Source organism: Microtus pennsylvanicus, chromosome 2 (genome assembly GCF_037038515.1).
Source record: "Microtus pennsylvanicus isolate mMicPen1 chromosome 2, mMicPen1.hap1, whole genome shotgun sequence".
NCBI lineage: Eukaryota > Metazoa > Chordata > Mammalia > Rodentia > Cricetidae > Microtus > Microtus pennsylvanicus.
The window spans coordinates 80812354-80830797 of NC_134580.1; the positions used below are offsets into that span (position 1 = coordinate 80812354).

Consider the following 18444-nt stretch of genomic DNA (forward strand, 5'->3'; position numbering starts at 1 on the left):
CCAAATTAAGAGAAGAAGACCTCAATTCCAGCCACCACAGACTCTTAAAATCCCCAGCCCTCAACGAGAGACTGGAGTTCAGCTTCATTGGTCCCCGTTCTTCTTGGCAGAGACCCCTTTTCTGTGTGCCTTGCTGTGTATGTGTTCCTTTTCACCACTAATAGAAGTCAGTTTTCATCTGTTGATTCTGCCTGCTGTGTCTGAGATCCTGCCTGCTGATATCTGTTGTGCTCGAGATTCTTCCCCCTGCCTTGTAATTCTTTAACTGGCAGAGAAAACACTCAATCCAGACCGCGGATAACAATGGTGTTATTTTTTTTTGAGAGGTTAATATTTATCCTCAAAGCTGTAGGTCAAACAGTCATTTCAGGTGCTCCCCCACTGTCAAGGCTCAGAGTTCTCTCCATTTCTGTTGTAGATTTAAACGCAAACTAACGTCCAGAAACACCTCAGGAGGCTTCTGGGGTAAGGAAAGTCAGTTTTTTGAAGGGTGTAGCCCATGGTAGGTCAACCATGCTCTAGAGGATGACCCCACATCCATGACTTTATGAGTGGCACAAATTGGTTTGGGAGAAGAAGTTAGGTGGCCTTTGGGGGTAGAGGGTAGATCTGGGAGGAGTTGGGGAAGGGTCAGAGTTTAATATGATAAACTGAGGAAGGAAGGAAGGAAGGAGGGAGGGAGGGAGGGAGGGAGGGAGGGAGGGAGGGAGGGAAGGAAGGAAGGAAGGAAGAAAGAGACATACATCAGGGCTGGTAGTGTACCTCTGTGATAGAATAACTGCCTTACTAGCATGCATGAAGCCTTAAGTTACTTACCCAGCATTGCAAAGCAAAGAAACAAACATCCCCCTACGGGACAAAATAACCAGCTGAGGGGTGCATGTTTAACTCTGGGGATGATTGTGTTTCTAGTCCTCTAAGAGCAAAGCCTGCTCCATCTGCACACCCTGGGGTAAGCGATTGGGCTGGTATGGGAAGAAGCCATATCAGTTCTCATTCTGCCGCCCAAGGATCATGGTGGGACATTTCTTTTATTCACGAATTATTATTTTCTACATAATATTCAATCAGAAAATAGTGTTTTATTTTTAAGATAGGCTTTAAAAAGATTTTTAAAAATTAAGTTTTAAAAATTGTGTGTCTGTGTGTGGTATGTCATGTGAGTGCAGGTTCCTTAGAGGTCAGAGAGGGTGTCCCGTGCTGTGGAGCTGGGGTCACAGGTAGGTGTCACCAGTGTAGGTGCTGGAAGCCAGCCATCCTCTGCAAAAACACTGCCTAGTCCCAACTGCCGAGCCGTCTCGCCAGCTCAAAAATCAACATTTTAAGTAAAATTTATACTTATAAGTCTGGAGAGGTAGTCAGCAGGGAGGAGTACTTGCTGCTCTTGCAGAAGACCAGAGTTCAGTTCCTAGTACCCACATGGATGGCTCACAATAGCGTATGACTCTAAGTCCGCTGACTCTGATACCCTCTTCTTGTTTCCATGGGTACCAGCATGCTCAAGCATGCTCACACACAAATATACATGCACACATTCAAATGAATAAACACTAAAACTAAATCATTTTAAAGGAGCTAGGCATGATCGTCTGCACCTGTAACCCCAGGACAAGCGGCAGGGGGTGTGGAGACTCAGGCATGAGTGAGGTTGCTGGACAGCCTATATGGCAAACAGTGAGTCCCAAGTTCAGTGAAAGAGAGACTCTGTCTGGGGGGAAGGGTGGGTATAGGGTGGAGAGTGATAGCGGAAGACACCTGAAGTCTTACTCTGGCCTCCACACAGGTGCACATGGGTGCGATCACCTACACACACAGGGGCGTGCACACTCGCACACACACATGCACCACACACAGCAAACATGTGCTCTGCACACACACACAAAGACAAAAAGGTTTAAAATTTTAGAGGCTTTTTCCCTCTTTCTACATTAGTCTGATATTCTGTTTTCTACCTGCTATACTCATTAGGAGGAATTCAGTTCAAAGCCCAAAGTGGTTTAATTATCTAGCCTGCCTGTTAAGAGTGATTAGTTTAGGACATCTTTTTAAACGTAATTCATCCTTTTATCACGAGTGTGTACTCTTCGAGAATGACTACTAATTAGGTCACAGTCACTCAGTGTCCTGGCTGATGGAGTGAAGAGGAAGTTCAGAATTGTTGCTGCAAAACATAGCAGTTCCAAACTCTCGCGAGGCTCTCTCCGCTGCAGATCCAACAGCCCTCGCTGTATGGGGAATTTTTCATTTAATATTTATTAATTTTTAGATTGTTTTCATACAATAGATATTGTTCGTGCCCTTTCTCTGCTGCAGCACCTCAAAGGTCCTCCCTACCTCCCTATCTATCCAACTTCATTCTCTTTTCGTTTTTTTCCTCTCTCTCTCTCAGAAAAACCCCCACCAAGAATGAAAATCAAAACAAATAAAAACTAATACAACAAAAATTACCAAAATGAAACAAAAAGCACACACAGGAGCACAAGCAGTCCATTTGTGGTGTCACCTACTCCTGGGCATGAGACCTGCCTGCGTGTGACTGATTTCCCCAGGCCAGGCCATCGGAGAACGCTGATTTCCCCTTCCCTGGCAGGTATCAATTGCACATAGCTTCTTGGTTAGGGTGGGACTGTGTCTGCTTCCCCTTCCTAGGGCTGGGATTTCATCTGGCTGGAATCTGTGCAGGTCTGATGCATGCATCATTGTCTCTGTGAATTCATATGTGGGTCAGTCCTGCTGTGTCTGGAAGACGCTGTTTCCTTGGAGTCACCCACTACCTCTGGGCCTTGTGATTTTCCACCTCCTCTCCTGGATAGATCCCTAAGCCTTGAGGGGAGGGGTCGATAAAGACATTCTGTCTATGCTGAGTGCTCCAAAGACTCTCACTCTCTGCACATTGTCCGCTTGTGGGTTTCTGTGTTAACTGCAACTTTCTGCGAGAAGTTTCTCTGATGTGGGTTAAGGATGCTGTAATCTGCATCCTAGCCTAGCATGGCAGCTGTTGGTCCCTAGGACAGAACAGCTCTGTGGGTCAGCGAGAGTCACAGATGACTGGAGATGTCCTCAAAGGAAGGGCTGAAAGGGGCAGTGAAGAGAAACTAGGGGGGTCCTGGGGCCAAGCCAAGAGGCCAAGCCCTGAGAGGATGGAGGTGGGCTGGAAGGAGGCTATGGGGATTTTGCAGCAACCCAGGCTGCCTTCCATCCTGTGGCTAAGCTTTGCTTGTGCAGCACACTTTACCTGCCCATTTGGGTATTTATTCATTTATTTTTATATGCAGGCTTTTCCTTTGGGACTGTAAAGTAGTCAACGTTGGGTAAAATGAAAATTAAATCAATTTCCCTGAGTTTTTTTTGTTTGTTTGTTTCCACAACATTGAGTTTCCTTAACCTAGCAGAAAGGACTAAACATTTTGGCCTGGTTTGAGATCTCCAGACCCAGGAGGCAGAATGGCACATTTCCAACCTTGTGACAGGTTTTCTTTTGCCAGGAGAGCCTTGACACTCTTGGAAACGGATGTATTGCTTATCACTACTACTCACTTCTTCCTGTTATTTTATTTTATTTTTGGTTTTTCGAGAAAGCGTTTCTCTGTGGCTTTGGAGCCTGTCCTGGAACTAGCTCTTGTAGACCAGGCTGGCCTCGAACTCACGGAGATCCGCCTGTCTCTGCCTTCCAAGTGCTGGGATTAAAGGTGTGTGTCGCCACCGCCTGGCTCTTCCTTTTCTTTATTTGCTGATCTTTTTATCTACATGTAAGCTCTTCTACAAAAGGATTCCTCTGAGACATGACACCTTACCTACCACAGAGATTCAGAAATACAGGACACTGTTCAGCAGGAAGGGGGTATTGGGTATTGAGAGTTCACGTTGCATGTTGTCTAAGAGCATGAGCCCTGGAGGGCAGACAAACCATGGATCTAGTCCGAGACCCAGTTTCCTCTTCTGTGCCAGGGGTATAATGATGGGAAACCATGAACATTAGCTATATAGCCCACATAAATCGAGCAGAATAGGACTTGGTCTGTACTGTGCAGTCGAGAAAGGCTGGCTACTTTTCATGAAAAGTGAAGAGGCTCAGGAAGAGACCAGAGAGTCCTTAGTCCATATTCTAAAGTCTTAGAATTATTTCCTATGTGAGCATTTTTACATGTTTTAAAAATAACAGCTGTTTCTCAAAGAAAAGTATACACACACATGAAAACACGTGTACATGTTCGCACACATAAATATGAACAATCTATTATTCTAGGTAGTTCACTGACCTGACCTTCTGAAGCTTAAAGTTATGCTACATGGCTAAAAATGTGTTGTGTTCTTTCAAGATAAGTAGGGAAACTTCTGGCCTATTTCCTCATAACTGTAAAAGTGTCCCTGCCCAACTCTTACAAGAAACCTATTCATTGTTATCTTGGATAAAGAGCCTAGCATGTCTTGGGTTTGAGAAGAAGAAAATGTCTATAAACTAAGAAAGTTCTAGGATGCTTTTGGCCTCTTGACAGGGGTGGAAGGTTGAAAACTGAAAACTTAGGCTGATTTTCCTAAAGCCAGGCTCTCATTTGCTTGTTTATTTATTAGTGTGTGGATGCGGGAGGTAACGTGTGTATGTGTGGTATGTGTGGGGATGTGTGGGTAGCTGTGTGTTGGAATGCATATGGCAGGCACACGTGTGTGTAGCCTGTGGAGGCCCGAGGTTGATGTGGGGAGTTCTTCTCTGTTACTCTTCCACCTTCTTCATCGAGACAGGGTCTCAGTCAAACTCAGAGCTCATGGACACGGCAAGTCTTGCTAGCCAGCTTGCTTTGGGGACCCTTTGTCTCTGCTTCCCGAATCACAAGCTGCCATGTCTATCTGGCATGCACATGGCTTCTGGGCTTTGAACTTCCATCTTCCCAGTTGTTCTCAGGTTACTTCACCTCAGTTTTTGAGACAGGGTCTCTCATTGAATCTGAAGCTCATCTTTTCTGTTAGGCTGGCTGGCCACTGACCTCCGGGGCTGAGGTCACAGGCATTTGTAGCCGAGCTTGACTTTAACACAGGTGTTTGAGGATCCAAACCCAGGTCCTCTTGTTTGAGAGCAGACCCTCTCACCCATCAAGTCATCTCCCTAGCTCAGAAATATTTCTTACAAAGGAAAAAAGCCTCTGCTAAAAGAGTTTAGCAGTTTAAAACCAAAGATGTGACATCCAAGAATGTGGTCAGAGTGTCCAGAGTTTTGTAAAGTGAAAACCTCAAGCTGTTCAGTGAAAAAGAAACAAATGATTGGTAAGCATCTCTGAAGAAAAAGGACGAGCGGACTGGGGACACAGCTCAGCGGCAGAGTGCTTGCTGAATGAGTACGAGACCCTGGGTTTAGTGCTCGGCACTTGAGAAAAGAGAACATTTATCAACACAACAGTAGATTTTAATCAAGAAAGATCATCACAGATTCAAATTACCTGTTCTAAATTGGACCATTTCAAAAGCCCATTTTAAGTGCTTAATCCAAACAAATCTCAAGAGGGAAAAATGTTGCCTTCAAATCAGCATGATATATTTTTTAAAAAATCAAATGTCCTGTTCAAATCACCACCTCTCAAATTGTAAGTTTCTCTAGAATTTGAATTATTATTCTTGTTATAGAAAAATTAATTTGTAATTGAAGAAATATTTAAGAGAACGGGAAAGAAGTATCTTTTTCATGAAACTGCGAATACACGACGATTCTTTGACATTGTGGGGCAGAGAAAGGAGCAGTGTGCGCCTCCACCTCAAACGTGGAACCGTTCACTTGAGCTCCTGGGTGCACCTCCAGGCTCAGGATGGCTCCACCTTGAGGGCAGGCACCGGATAGAGCCTCCATCTGGAGAAACCTGATGGGACGGAGGAGGGTTTGCAGTCTGGACACACCACTGAGCCCAGGCCTGTCACATGGAACCGGCTCTCACTGCCGGGCTAATCATTGTTTCTATGGCTCACGGAGGAGTTACGAAACCAGAAACAGATCCACATTCTCAAAACTGTTACAGATTAAAGCAGCCAGTGTCCACACACTAATGTACTGCTACAGCTCTTACCATGCTTCTTCTAGGAAAGGGAAGGAATTAAGACCATTTACAAGCTCCCTCGAATTTCAGGTCAGTAATACACTGTTTGCAGAACAGAACAATTCGAAATCACGGTCTCTCTCACATGTTCCAAGAAGCTTACTTTGCAAAAGAGGAAAACAAATAAGTAACCACCACCTCCCCTGCCACTAACACCCTCCCTTTCCCCAACATAAAAAGAAAGTAAAATAAAACATTGCAGGGCATCTTGAAACTCTCCAAACGTGGCAAACTGGAACACTCTGGGGTGCTGTAACCCTGCCTTTCTGGGGTAAGCTTGCATCCACCCCTGCCCACCAGACACTTACATCGTATCCACTGTTCCGGATGCCACGCCGGGGTCTCTCCCGTGTAACCAGAAGGTCCATCTCGGTTTCTCCTGGACTTGGGCTGTTCAGAGACTGCCGGCTTCGGTAGACAGAGTTCTTCATCTGTTGCCTGAAGGAAATCCAGCAACTGTTATGATGCAGCAAATGTCCCAACAGATGGAATTCTCCACCAATCCAAACCTACAGGCAACCGGTGGAGGCTGTGGATTGCTCTCACAATCTCAGAACTGATGGTACTCAGTCTTTGGCTGTCCCAGGAAGGGGAGAACGAGGCCCCCACCCCCACCCCAGACGCTCAAGATGCTATAACTATTTGGCTGAATTATGTGTTCTTTCATATCAAATTAGGCAACGACAATCAATCGGACCAGTGCAACCTCATCTAAAATTCTGCTGATGGCAAGGCCAGGGGTTCTCTGTTGACCTTCGAGGACAGCTAGCATTGTACAACAGACTTGCCTTTGCTGACTTTGTTGACTCAGCAGCCTCTTGTTCCGTTTTATCTTTTAGATTTCAGGCGTGGACTCCTATAATGTGTTATAAATGAAGCCTGTACAGAATGGTCTGCTTTTAATGCTATGATTGTTGATCAATTTCTTTTCTATAATTACTATGTAGATTCTCTCCTTGGCGAAGAAAATAAGTCTGGAGGCAACTTGGGTCATATTCAGCTAGCGAGAAAACCAGTCATCAATTTTTTAATTAAAAAAATTATTTATTTTTTTTACCAAGTGCCTAGTATGTGCTAAGTACCTGGAAACTGAGTGTCCATGATCCTGGTACTTCTACTGTTTATATTCCAATGGGGGGGGGGGACAACTGGCATGCTAACTTCAGAGTGATTAGTGTTATTAATAAAAAATAAGGAGGGCTGGGGAGGTGGCTTACTCAGTAAAGTGTTTGTCTTGCAAATATGAGGACCTGTGTTCAAGTCCCAGAATATTCAATAATAATAGTGATAATAAACCAGGTGTGGTAGAGTATACTTGTAATCCCAGCATTGGGGAGGAAGAGCCAGGACGATCCCTGGGGTTCCCTGGTTAGTCAGGCTAGCCTACGTGACAAGTTCCAAGACAATGAGAGACCTTGTCTCAACAAACAGTGGCTGAAGACAGAAGGATGATACCCAAAGGCACACACACACATACACACACACACACACGCACACACACACACACACGCACACACACACACTCGTACGAATGAAAAAAAAATAAGAAGCTGAGGCAGAGGGTAGCTAGGAAGGTCAGAGAAGGTCTCTTCAAGGAGGTGACCTTATCTGAGTTCTAAATAGATCCAGCCCCTGAAGTGAGCACAGAGCTCTCTAGGCTCAGGTAGCAGGAGCTTGTTCAAGGTGTCAACTCAGTTGCCCATTGCATCTCTCAGAAGTCACAAGGTTACTGCCTTGTGTTGGCACCATAGATGCATGACCCTTGAGGGTTTGAATGCAGATGGTTGATTTTCAAGGTGGTTCTAGAAACTACCACCCAGGGAGTGGAGAGATAAGGAAAGGATGTATGAAAGTCAACAGAGGTAAATAAAGAGTCGACTCATAGCGTGCCTGGGGCTCAGACGCACTGGGAAAGGGTGGGAGATGGTGTCTTAATTATTTCTGTTCAATGGCAAGAGATGCCTGCCATTGAAAAGACAGTTTATTCCATCCGCAGAGCTCAGAGGAAGACCCAGGCCTTGAGGGGGAGAAGGGCGGGACACGCAGGGACCAGGCAGGTCAGAAGGCAGAGGGAGGAGTGTAAGCAAAAGCCTTTAAATTGTGGCTTCTGAGAGACGCAATGGGCAAGGCAGGGAAGCAGCTGCTGGACGGTTATGGAGACTCCAGAAGCACAAGGGTGGTCTTTGTTTGTCAAGTGCTTGGCTCTTGACTGGGGAGGGTGGATCCTGGCCTAGCACGAGAGCCCCGAAAGCCATCTAAAGGAGGTGGTTGAGGTGTGGGAATCCGACTGGAAGACACACTGGCAGGTGCCTTTTGTCACCAGGCACTGGGCAATCCTAGGTGAGGTGATTTCTCCCCTGCTCCCTGTGTAAGCACCAAGCACAGAAACCAGAAACTATGGCTAGTACCACAGTGTTACTGACACCCCAGAACCCCTTGCCAGGTATCGGCTGAGGATACACCACAGAACATTAGTTACACAGCATTTTTGGCTTCTGAAAGAAATCTCAGAAGAAGCGGTTACAAAGGCTGCAGACAGCCGGCATAAAGGTGGCCGAGCACATAAATCCGGCCACAGACAGCACGTGCCTCAGACAGGCTGTCTGCTTTATGTCTCCACAAGAGAGCACAATGTAAAATTTTAACTAATTGTAGGGAAAAAAAGGACTTTGAAAAGTATTTTGAAAGATTTAGTGATCAGTTAACATTAGAATCTCAATTTTGCTTCTTTTTGCCGTTTCTTGGCTCTGAAGTTAAATGATGCCCCTGCACACCAGACAATGATTGCTTCGCGGTGCCCTGTTCTAGCGGGGTGGCTCACGGCGGAGTCTCTGAGGGTTGTGCTGTGAATAGCAATTAGCAGACAACTCCAACCTGTGACAACGGATAAACAGCACGCGGCCATCTGGAGCCACACCCCCGAGCCACAGCTCTAAGTTCCGTCCTTTTCTGTTAGGCTGCTCCGCCAGCTCATATCTTTCCGTTCTCTCTCTCCTGCCTCTCCCAAGCCCCTCTAGCCCATGGCTGTCTTTTTTCCTTAAGTAGTGAACACTTGAATGATTTTTTCAGACCATTCCTAGTGCTATAGAGACAATGAATCATTTCTCAATGGACACCTGCTGAGAGATAACTACACACACACACACACACACACACACACACAGCAGCAGCAGCAGCAGCAGCAGCAGCAGCTTTGAAAAAAAATTCTTTGAAAGTGTTGTTTGTCTCTCCAGTGACTCTCAAGCAAGAAAGCCATGAAGAAGAGCCCCCACCTTGGTCCACCAGAGAGCCCTGAAGCAGAGTCCTCAAAAGCAAAATGCAAACTAAAGTTGCTACCAGCCTCCTTGCCAAGTCCATGTTTTCTTTCCCTCCTCCCACAGCTATTGGCATGGTGACATGTGCATCATGAACCATGTCACGCTGTGATTTTATGTCCTCGGTTTGTCATACCAGTCAGCCAAGCCTGACAAATGGGGCCCTGGCTTAGATCACCCCCCTTTTCTCTTTACTGAACATCCATTATGTTGGTTCAGTTTATTCCCAGTTCCCAACTTGGTTTTGTTGCTTTCACCCAATCCTGCTGAAATGGCATTGTAAAATTTCTTTTCTGCTTTTAAAGCAAATACCCATTCAGGCCAGGGTCTGCCCTGCTGTTTCTGCTGTATGGAGCATGCACCTGCCGTGGTTTCATGGTAGCTGGAGTGTCAGCGTGCCCAAAGCCAGGGGATCGTCAAGGAGAATGCACCCTGGGAAGAGGCAGTCTCAAATTAGGGAAGTGTTGCAGGCAGGCAAGAAAGGAAGAGAGGTGGGCATGACAAGCTTTGCTACGCTCCTCCTCATTGCCCACTAGGGGAGGTCACTGCCTAGTTAGCCACAGAGCTTGGAGACAGCTGTCATGCTTTGAATGCTTTCCTTTTCTAAAATTCGTGTTAAAATTTGGTTGCTCCTGGAAACTCATTCCTATGGTTAACTTTTATAGAGCTGGAAGGTTCTACAGACACTGGGGGAGGGGTCACCATCAGTCTTACCTGGCTGGGAACACTCAAGGTACAATAATGACTGACCTGTCAAGATGTGTGTACTGGCACAATAGTGGCAAAAATGGTGTGAGAGGAACCAAACACACACACACATACACACACACATACACACACATACACACATATGCACACGCACACATATACACACATACACACACATACAGACATACACACACACACACACACACACATATTAAATTTAAAGCCCATTACATAAGATGGGCCCCAGGTCTGGTGTCTTTAACTGTGCCAAAAACCTGTGGCTGCCTAGTCCCAGCTCCTATAGGGAGAACCTAGAACTATTATTCTGCTAAACAGACATAGTAATAAATTAATCCCTGAGTTCTTTTTAAAAACTATCTTCACTTATTCTCATTTTATGTGTCCGAGTGTTCTACTGTGTGTGTGTGCACGTCACATTCATGCCTGGTGCCCACAGAGGCCAGAGGGCATTAGAAGCCTTGAATCTGGGGTTACAGATGAAGGTGAACGGCTGTATGAGTACTGTGACCCACACTCAGGTGCCCTGAGAGAGCAGTGAGGGCTCTCGGCTACTCAGCTCTCGCTCCATCCCAGATCCATGAGCTCTTATTTTCAGACTCACGGATTAGCACACCACCCAGACCTCCTCCAAGAAGCTTCTCCTCAAAGACCAGCAACTAGTCAGCGCGCAGAGAAAAAGAGTGGAGTGCTCATCTCTAAATGGTGCAGCTACACCACACCAAGTTCCCTCACTGAGGAAGAGGATGTGAGAAGATGGTAAGAGCCAGAGGTAGCAGGTATCTGTAGCAAAGCTATGTTTGCTAGACATGACAGTTCAGTTACACACACGAACTCACAAACGCTGTGCCTGCATGCATAAGACCTGTACTGGATCAAGCCAGCCCAAATCCCAGAATGGGAGAGGCTCATGAAGTCCCACCCTTGCTAATGGGAGAGGGAGAGTCACTTCTCTTTAGGGATGCAGGATACCCATGCTCCCATAGATGGTTCCACACCCACACACATACAGGTTGCACTAAATGGACTTAGAAGATACTAAATCTGTTAAAAAAAAAAAAAGAAAGAAAGAAAGAAAAAGAGAGCATGGAAGTTCAGAGGAAAAAGGAGGATGGTAATGAGTTGGAGGAAAAGAAATGGATGGTGGTTTCGATCCAATTGTACTATATGCATGTATGAATAAGAAATAAAATATTTAATTAAAATTTATTGCTTTTTTTAAAATCAGTGTTAGGAGGCAGAACCTTTGGCCAGCGACAGGGTCACAGAGTCACATGGGGCACATCAATGATGTGGTTTGAATGAGAATGGTTCTCATAAACTCATACATTTGATTGTTTGGTCTCAGTAGGTGGAACTGTTGGGGAAGGATAAGGGGGCGTGGGCTTGTTGGAATGGGTGTGGCCTTGTTGGAGTGGGTGTGGACTTGTTGGAGGCAGTGTGTTACTAGGAGTGAACTTTGAGGTTTCAAAAGCCCATGCCAGGCCCAGGCTCTCTCGTTTTGTTTGCTTGTTGTTGACAGATCTGATGTAAAGCACCACAGCTACTGTTCCGACACCGTGCCTGCCTGCTTCCTGCCATGATGATCATGGACTAGCTCTCTAAAACTATAAGCAAGTCCCCAGCTACATGCTTCCTTTTAGAAACTCTGCCTTGGTCATGGTGTCTCGTTCCAGCAATAGAGCAGTGACGAACACAAAGAGCACTGTAGAAGAATGAGTTCAGCCCGCATCTTCCTCCTTGCCCTTCCATCCTCCACCGTGTGCTAACTCAGCAGGAGCGCCTTTACCAGATTCTGGCACCTTGATCTTGAACTTCCTAGCCAGTGGAATTGTTAGAAAATGAACTTCAGCTGATTATATTATATATTATAATATATTATTATATTATATTAAATTGCCAGATCTCAGGTAACTTTGTTACAGAAGCGAAGAACACGTAGAGAGACAGCAATTCAATCCACTTGGCCTAGCTCGACCTCAGTGGGCCAGGCCCCGTTAAAGCTACAGCAGCTCACACTGAAAGCCCCTCAGGTTTGTGGCCACACTTTCTGGGTGTTCCTCTTTTTCTTTCCTCAGAGCTTAAGTTCCATCAAGCGTTCATCACGTTGGCTACTGTCTGGTACTCACCAGCTGACAAGTGTCAAATAACTAAACAGATCTATGAACAAATGAGACGGGCTGGCACGGAGTGCTGAGCCTCACTGTGATAGGCACTTACTAAAGCTGATGGAAAGGTGAGGCATGAGAATTGCCTTCCTGTGCAGGAACCACTGGCACAATCGAACAATGCAATGCCCCTTGATCTGATTGCATCACTAGGCAGGCGATAATTGTGTTTCACCCAGCTCTGAAATAGCCACGGCTTGAAAATACCATTAAGCTAAGGGACAATTGGGGTTGTCTGCCCCAGAATTTTTTTTTATAGCAGCTTCAAGACTCATTATTGAGCACATGCGTGTGGGGCCCAGATCAAAGGCTTGCAAAGATCAAAGTCCCAAGGTGAGATCAAGGGAGCATGGGTACAATGCCCAAGGTGTTCTCTGCCCTTGTCCCACATGTGACGTGGGGACACAAAGTACACTGCTACCTGTTTTTAGACTCTGCGAAGGGAGGACACACTTCCGGGTCTGGCTCCAAAACGTGCTCCACTTCCTTTGGGGCTTTTTCGTACATCTGCTTCCTTTCTGTCAGGCCTTTGCTTGTTTCCACTGCGGGGAAGTCGTAATACCCCTTCCTCTTAGCTTTCAGGCGCAGTTTGTTCCGGTAGTGCTCGATGTCTGATTTCTGCTTCAGAGCCTTGTTCACCTTGGAGGAGAGAGAGAGGGAGAAGGGAGTCTCAGGACCACACCCGAGTCCGCATGGCAATAGACAAGAAGCTTTATGCCTACGGTCAGCTGACCAAAAAGACCAGAGGTGAAGTAGGGGGGAGCTTTTCTGGAAATTGTGACCTGACGTAAAAGCCCCTCGTCTATCACCCTCATATAAAATGGATCTGGCACTCAATGAAGTATCTTACATCCTTGCTTCCCACATCTCCCTGCTATGGTCCTATGCCTGTCCTATACCCTTAGCTAAGAGCCTTTATTGTCTTGGTCCCTACTCTGCCTATACCATGTGGTTCTTCAGTATGGGAGCCCAGCTGCCTGGCTAGATCTTGGTGCCCTGAGTCCAGCTCTAGTTCTGAATAACCTCTGGCTTCCTCTGTCTGCTTAGTTGGGGCTTTCTGGATGAGTCTTAAAGTGGATTGGGATGGATGTGGTTGGAATGTAGAACAAATGTTCCGCTTTAGGGGCTTTTCCATATGATCCGCTTGCCCAGGAAAGGTAGTTCTGTAAACCCATGACTTTTTTAAGAGGGAGAGATTGCTATGAAAGTTTGTGTGGCTAAATGTCCTATGTTTTCTTTAAAATAACCTTTAAAAGAATTCCCTGTAATTCATAAAAGAGAAACGTGGCCTTGGGTTACCCTTCTCCCTCACCTCTGTGTAAATCAGCCATCCCTAAGGGAAGGGAGAAGAATTACATTGCAATCTATGCCAAGCTCTGCAAGACAGCAAATTAGGGAGGGGTGCCAGCAAGGCCCATTCCTTTGACTGCCCGAGTGTAGCATGGAGCCACTTCTGAATGAGGGTCCGCATGTGTTCTCCCCATGTGACAGGGAGCTGGGTCTGGAGAGAGGGATCTATCTGCCCAGATTTCAGAGTCTGTTTGTATGATGTTCTATCATTAGGCTGGGACAAAGAGACCCAGGTATGGTGGCCATAATGAGAGCCTTAACTAGGCAAACAACAGTTAATTGTGCATTAGTGCCAACTCCAGAGGCTTGTGTGTGGATAAGGGCAGGGGACACACTGTGTCTCAGGGAAGATTACAGAGCTAAGGAACAGGAAGGACACATTGTGACCAATTAATTCTTTCTCATTAGAAAAAAGAATAATAATGAAACAAAATGTTAGTAATGATAACAAAGAGTTTGTTTATGTGTTAGTCACTGTCCCTTTCTGGATAGCGGCCCATTGTGCGGATGGGGGTGTGAGGCGCGAGGGATTCTCCTCACTGCTCACTTGCTTAGACAGAGACAGTGAGTGGACAAGCTGGAACTCCACCTCTGGCAAGACAGCTCTCGAGGCCACACTTTCTAAGCACAACACTGTTTCTAGTGATGGACTTGAGTATAAGTTAGGAGAGGAAAGAAGTGCTCTCCAAGAGTCAGGGCAACTGAACTCCGGCCATCAATGTGCCCTTGAGCCAGCACCCACCCTTCAGCCTTCAGTTTCTGACTGAAAATACAGAAGCTGGGGCAGAAGTGTTGCTGATGAAGTGTGTAACGGAACCTCAGCCCATCACAGCGTAAGGCCAGTCCAGGCTTTCTGCTCAGAAAAGAGGTCCTTCCTGCAGCACACATACAGGTGCACACAGCACTGCCACGAGTGTCCTGGCTGTGGGAAAGAAGCCCCGGTGTGCATTTGTGACACCCAGCTGTACAGGGCTGTAGCAGGTCCCTTGGAGTGTGATAAGAAAGAAGCTTTAGGCCTTGCGAATTTCCCAACAGCTTCAGGTGATAATAGCAGGGTAGAAATGAAAAGAACAATCAACCCAATGCTTTAGCATCAGGAAAAGCTGTGCGTATACACATGTGTGCATACATGTATGACATAAACATGCACAAGTGACCCATGTGAACATATGTAAAGATTCATATATGTGTGCATACATGTATAACATAAACATGCACAAGCGACTCCATGCGAACATATATAAAATTCATACATGTGTGCATACATGTATGACATAAATATGCACAAGTGATCTCATGTGAACACATGTAAAGATTCATACATGTGTGCATACATGTATAACATAAACATGCAAAGTGACCCCATGTGAACATATGTAAAGATTCATAAACACTTTTTTAGCTCATTGATAATTCTACTGCTGAAGGAATATAGAGGAATGATGTTTTCAACCCAATTTCCTGTTCTTTGTGCGAGTTAACGCTCCTCTCCCTTACCTATTGATCAATCACCTATTATCTATCATCTATTATCTCTAGTTTTCTTTGATAAAATCTCTCACAGATGGACAGATGTTTTAAATCTCATCACAGATTCAACCAGACTGGTTGCTCGATGAGCCCCCAGATCCACCTGTCTGTCCCCCAGTGCTAAAATGACTGATCGCCCTGGTGTGCCCCACTTTTCAGTGGGTGCTGGTCTCGGGCTTTCATGGCAAGCACTCACCAATTCATCAGCTCCCCAGGAAAGTTGATTGACATTGACACCACCCAGACAGCAACCATGGGGCTATTTCGAGCTTGCTAATAGAAATCGATGTCATTTCAGAGTCTCTAGTGGCCAGCTCCCTGCCCAAACGACAGTGCATTCTCATTTCCTCTCAGCTTGCCCTCCTCCTATTACCCCAACAACATGGATCTAATGGGCGCTGGAATGTCCAGGAGTGCAGTATGAGAGGCTGCAGACCACACTCAGGAGGGTGGGGGAAAGGAGGCCTTCTGATACCTGCTTTTCTAATCGCCAGGTTGTGAAGGTCTGCTCTGAGCTTGTCACTGCAGGTGGAAAATGCCATGAACAAACTCACTCTGGATGATCTGTATTTTGTATCATTGAGGCCTGGTGCATGCAGGGGTACAAACGCCCCCCATAGCCTGAGGCTGGACACAGCTGCATGCCACACGCTGAGGGGCCACTGAAATCCCCGTGCTCCAGCTGGACTGTCCACGCAGGTCACGGGTGCTCACCTCACCATTGAGTGCCGCTGAGGACTCCTGGCCCCTGTCTGCCGCAGGGTGCACTACGGGCAGAACGGACGGTTTGATGGCTATCAGCTGCACGGATCCAGAGGACGTGTCAAAGGGATCTGCTGGTGCCTTGCCGGCACTGTCGAAGAGACCCGCTCCCTCCTCTTCATCACTTGCTGTCACTAAAGCAGGCAGAACACATGGGTTTTAGGATGTAGGGAACTGCAGGACTGGATTCTGCTCATAGTTCACCTTTACATTTAAGGGCTGGTGTTTTTGATCTCAGTCATTCTGACAGGTGTAAGATGGTATCTCAGAGTCGTTTTGATTTGCATTTCCCTGATGGCTAAGAATGTTGACGACACCAATATTAGCTTATGCTGGAGAAGATGTGGAGTAAGGGGAACACTCAACCATTGCTGGTGGGAATGCAAACTTGTACAGCCTCTTTGGAAATCAGTATGGCGGTTTCTCAGAAAATCAGGAATCATCCTACCTCAGGATCCAGCATGACCACATACTCGCAAAGGATGCTCAACCATGCTACAAGGATATTTGTTCAATTATGTTTATAGCAGCATTATTTGTAACCTGGAAACAACCTATGGGCCTCTCAACTGAAGAATAGATAAAGAAAATGTGGCACATTTGCACAATGGAGAACTAGTCAACAACAGAAAACAATGACATCTTGAAATTTGCATGCAAATGGGTAGAACTAGAAGAAACTATCCTGAGTGAGGTAACCCTGGCCCAGAAAGATGAGCATAGTATGTACCCACTCATAGGTGAATACTAGCTGTAAAGCAAAGGATAAGGAGTCTATAGTCCATGACCCCAAGAAGCTAAGTAACAAGGGGAACCCTAAGAGAAACATACATAGATCCCCTGGGGATGGGGAAATAGACAAGATCTCCTGAGAAAATTGGGAACAGGGGGGTGGAAGGAGAAGGGAAGGTGGAAGGGGAGGAGAGAAGAGAAGGGGAGGGGGAGGAGAGCTAGAGGGAATGGGATAGTCAAGATGGAGGAAGGACAGAGACAGAGAACAAGGAAAGAGATATCTTGATTGAGGGAGCCATTATGGGGCTAGCAAGAAACCTGGCACTAGGGAAATTGTCAGGAATCCACGGGGATGTCCCAGCTAAGATCCTAAGCAATAGTGGAGAGGGGGCCTGAACTGGCCTTGCCCTGTAGTCAGAGTGATGACTATCTTAAATGTCACTAAAGAACCTTCATCTAGCCACTGATGGAAGCAGAGGCTGAGCTCCTAAAGTCCAGCTGAAGAGTGGGAGGAGTCAGAATATGAGCAAAGAGGTCAAGACCATGATGGGGACACACACTGAAACAGCTTGCCTGAGCTAATGGAAGCCTTCCAACTCTGGTCTGACAGTGAGGGAACCAGTATAAGACCAAATTAGGCCCTCTGAATGTGGGTGACAGTTGTAAGGCTGGGGCGGACTGTTGGGACCACTGACAGTGAGACCAGGATTTGTCCCTACTGCTTGTTCTGGCTTTTTGGAACCCATTCTCTCTGGAGGGATACCTTGCTCAGCCTAGATATAGGGGGAGGGCCTTGGTCCTGCTTCAAAGCAATGTGCTAGACTTTGTTGACTCCCCATGGGAAGCCTTAGCCTCTCTGAGGAGTGGATGGGGGATAGGATAGGAAGTAGGAAGGGGGTGGAATAGTGGAGGGAGCAGCAGGAGGGGAGGGAGTGGGAAAGGGATTTGGCATGTAAAATGAGAAAAGATAGTTTTTAAAAAAAATTAAAAATATATATATAAGAAAAATTTAAGGTTTGTACTACTTATCCAGTTATTGTATTATCAGTGGGTAAGAAAGAATTGTCAAGGTTGCACTTAAACAGAAAGAAAAAAATTCTTTCAAAATGAGGATAGAACACATTTGAAATCAATAAAAAGCAAATTTGTTCTCTATGTTTATAGAAATGAGAAAAGTAAATTTGGCCAAGCTCCACATCTATCCCTCAGTCTGGTCGTGGCTACAATAACAGCCGTCAGTCTGGGCTCTGCTGACGAAGCTGTCACATTTTGCGCCGTGGTAAACGACAAGTTTCCCGGGTCGTTAGCTGCGCGCCCTGCTTTGTTTCTCCTTCTGAAGGCTGTTCCTCAAACAACTTAGCTCTTGCATTCTTTTCTTGTCTATGACAAAAGAGGGCCGTGAGACAGCCACCAGAGAGACTAATGCACAGCCACGGACTACTCCGCTAATTCCACAGACTCGTCGCCTCCTACGCGTGGGCGAATTAATTCTCCCATCTGACAAACCATTCTGCAGCGATGGCTGCAAGACACAAGTTGGCTTCGTGCTTCCATAACTACACTGACAGACGTTGCACCAGGTCCAGCCATATCTAGCCGATTTACTTGTCTTTTAAACGGTTTTCTCATGAAGCAGGCATAAGAACGACAGTAAGATAAATCAGGCCTGTTTAAGCAACTGAATTAGCAGGCATCTTGGAAGCAAAATAGGTATTACATAAAATATGAATGTAGCCGAAGTGTGTTCATCTTTCCTCCTACCTGCTCAAGAGACTTGAGATG

General features: G+C 46.1%; 1 protein-coding gene across 4 annotated transcripts in view; it reads right to left on the reverse strand.

Moving 5' to 3' along the window:
* Kiaa1549l (KIAA1549 like) overlaps positions 1–18444 on the reverse strand; it is a 264763-nt gene that overhangs the window by 42070 nt on the left and 204249 nt on the right. For all 4 annotated transcript variants that reach the window (XM_075961574.1, XM_075961573.1, XM_075961572.1 and 1 more), the window contains exons 14-16: positions 15883–16064; positions 12710–12927; positions 6389–6518 (exon numbers count right to left, since the gene is read on the reverse strand). In XM_075961574.1, coding sequence (XP_075817689.1) covers positions 6389–6518; positions 12710–12927; positions 15883–16064 — 530 coding nt within the window. The remainder of the gene's footprint in view (positions 1–6388; positions 6519–12709; positions 12928–15882; positions 16065–18444) is intronic.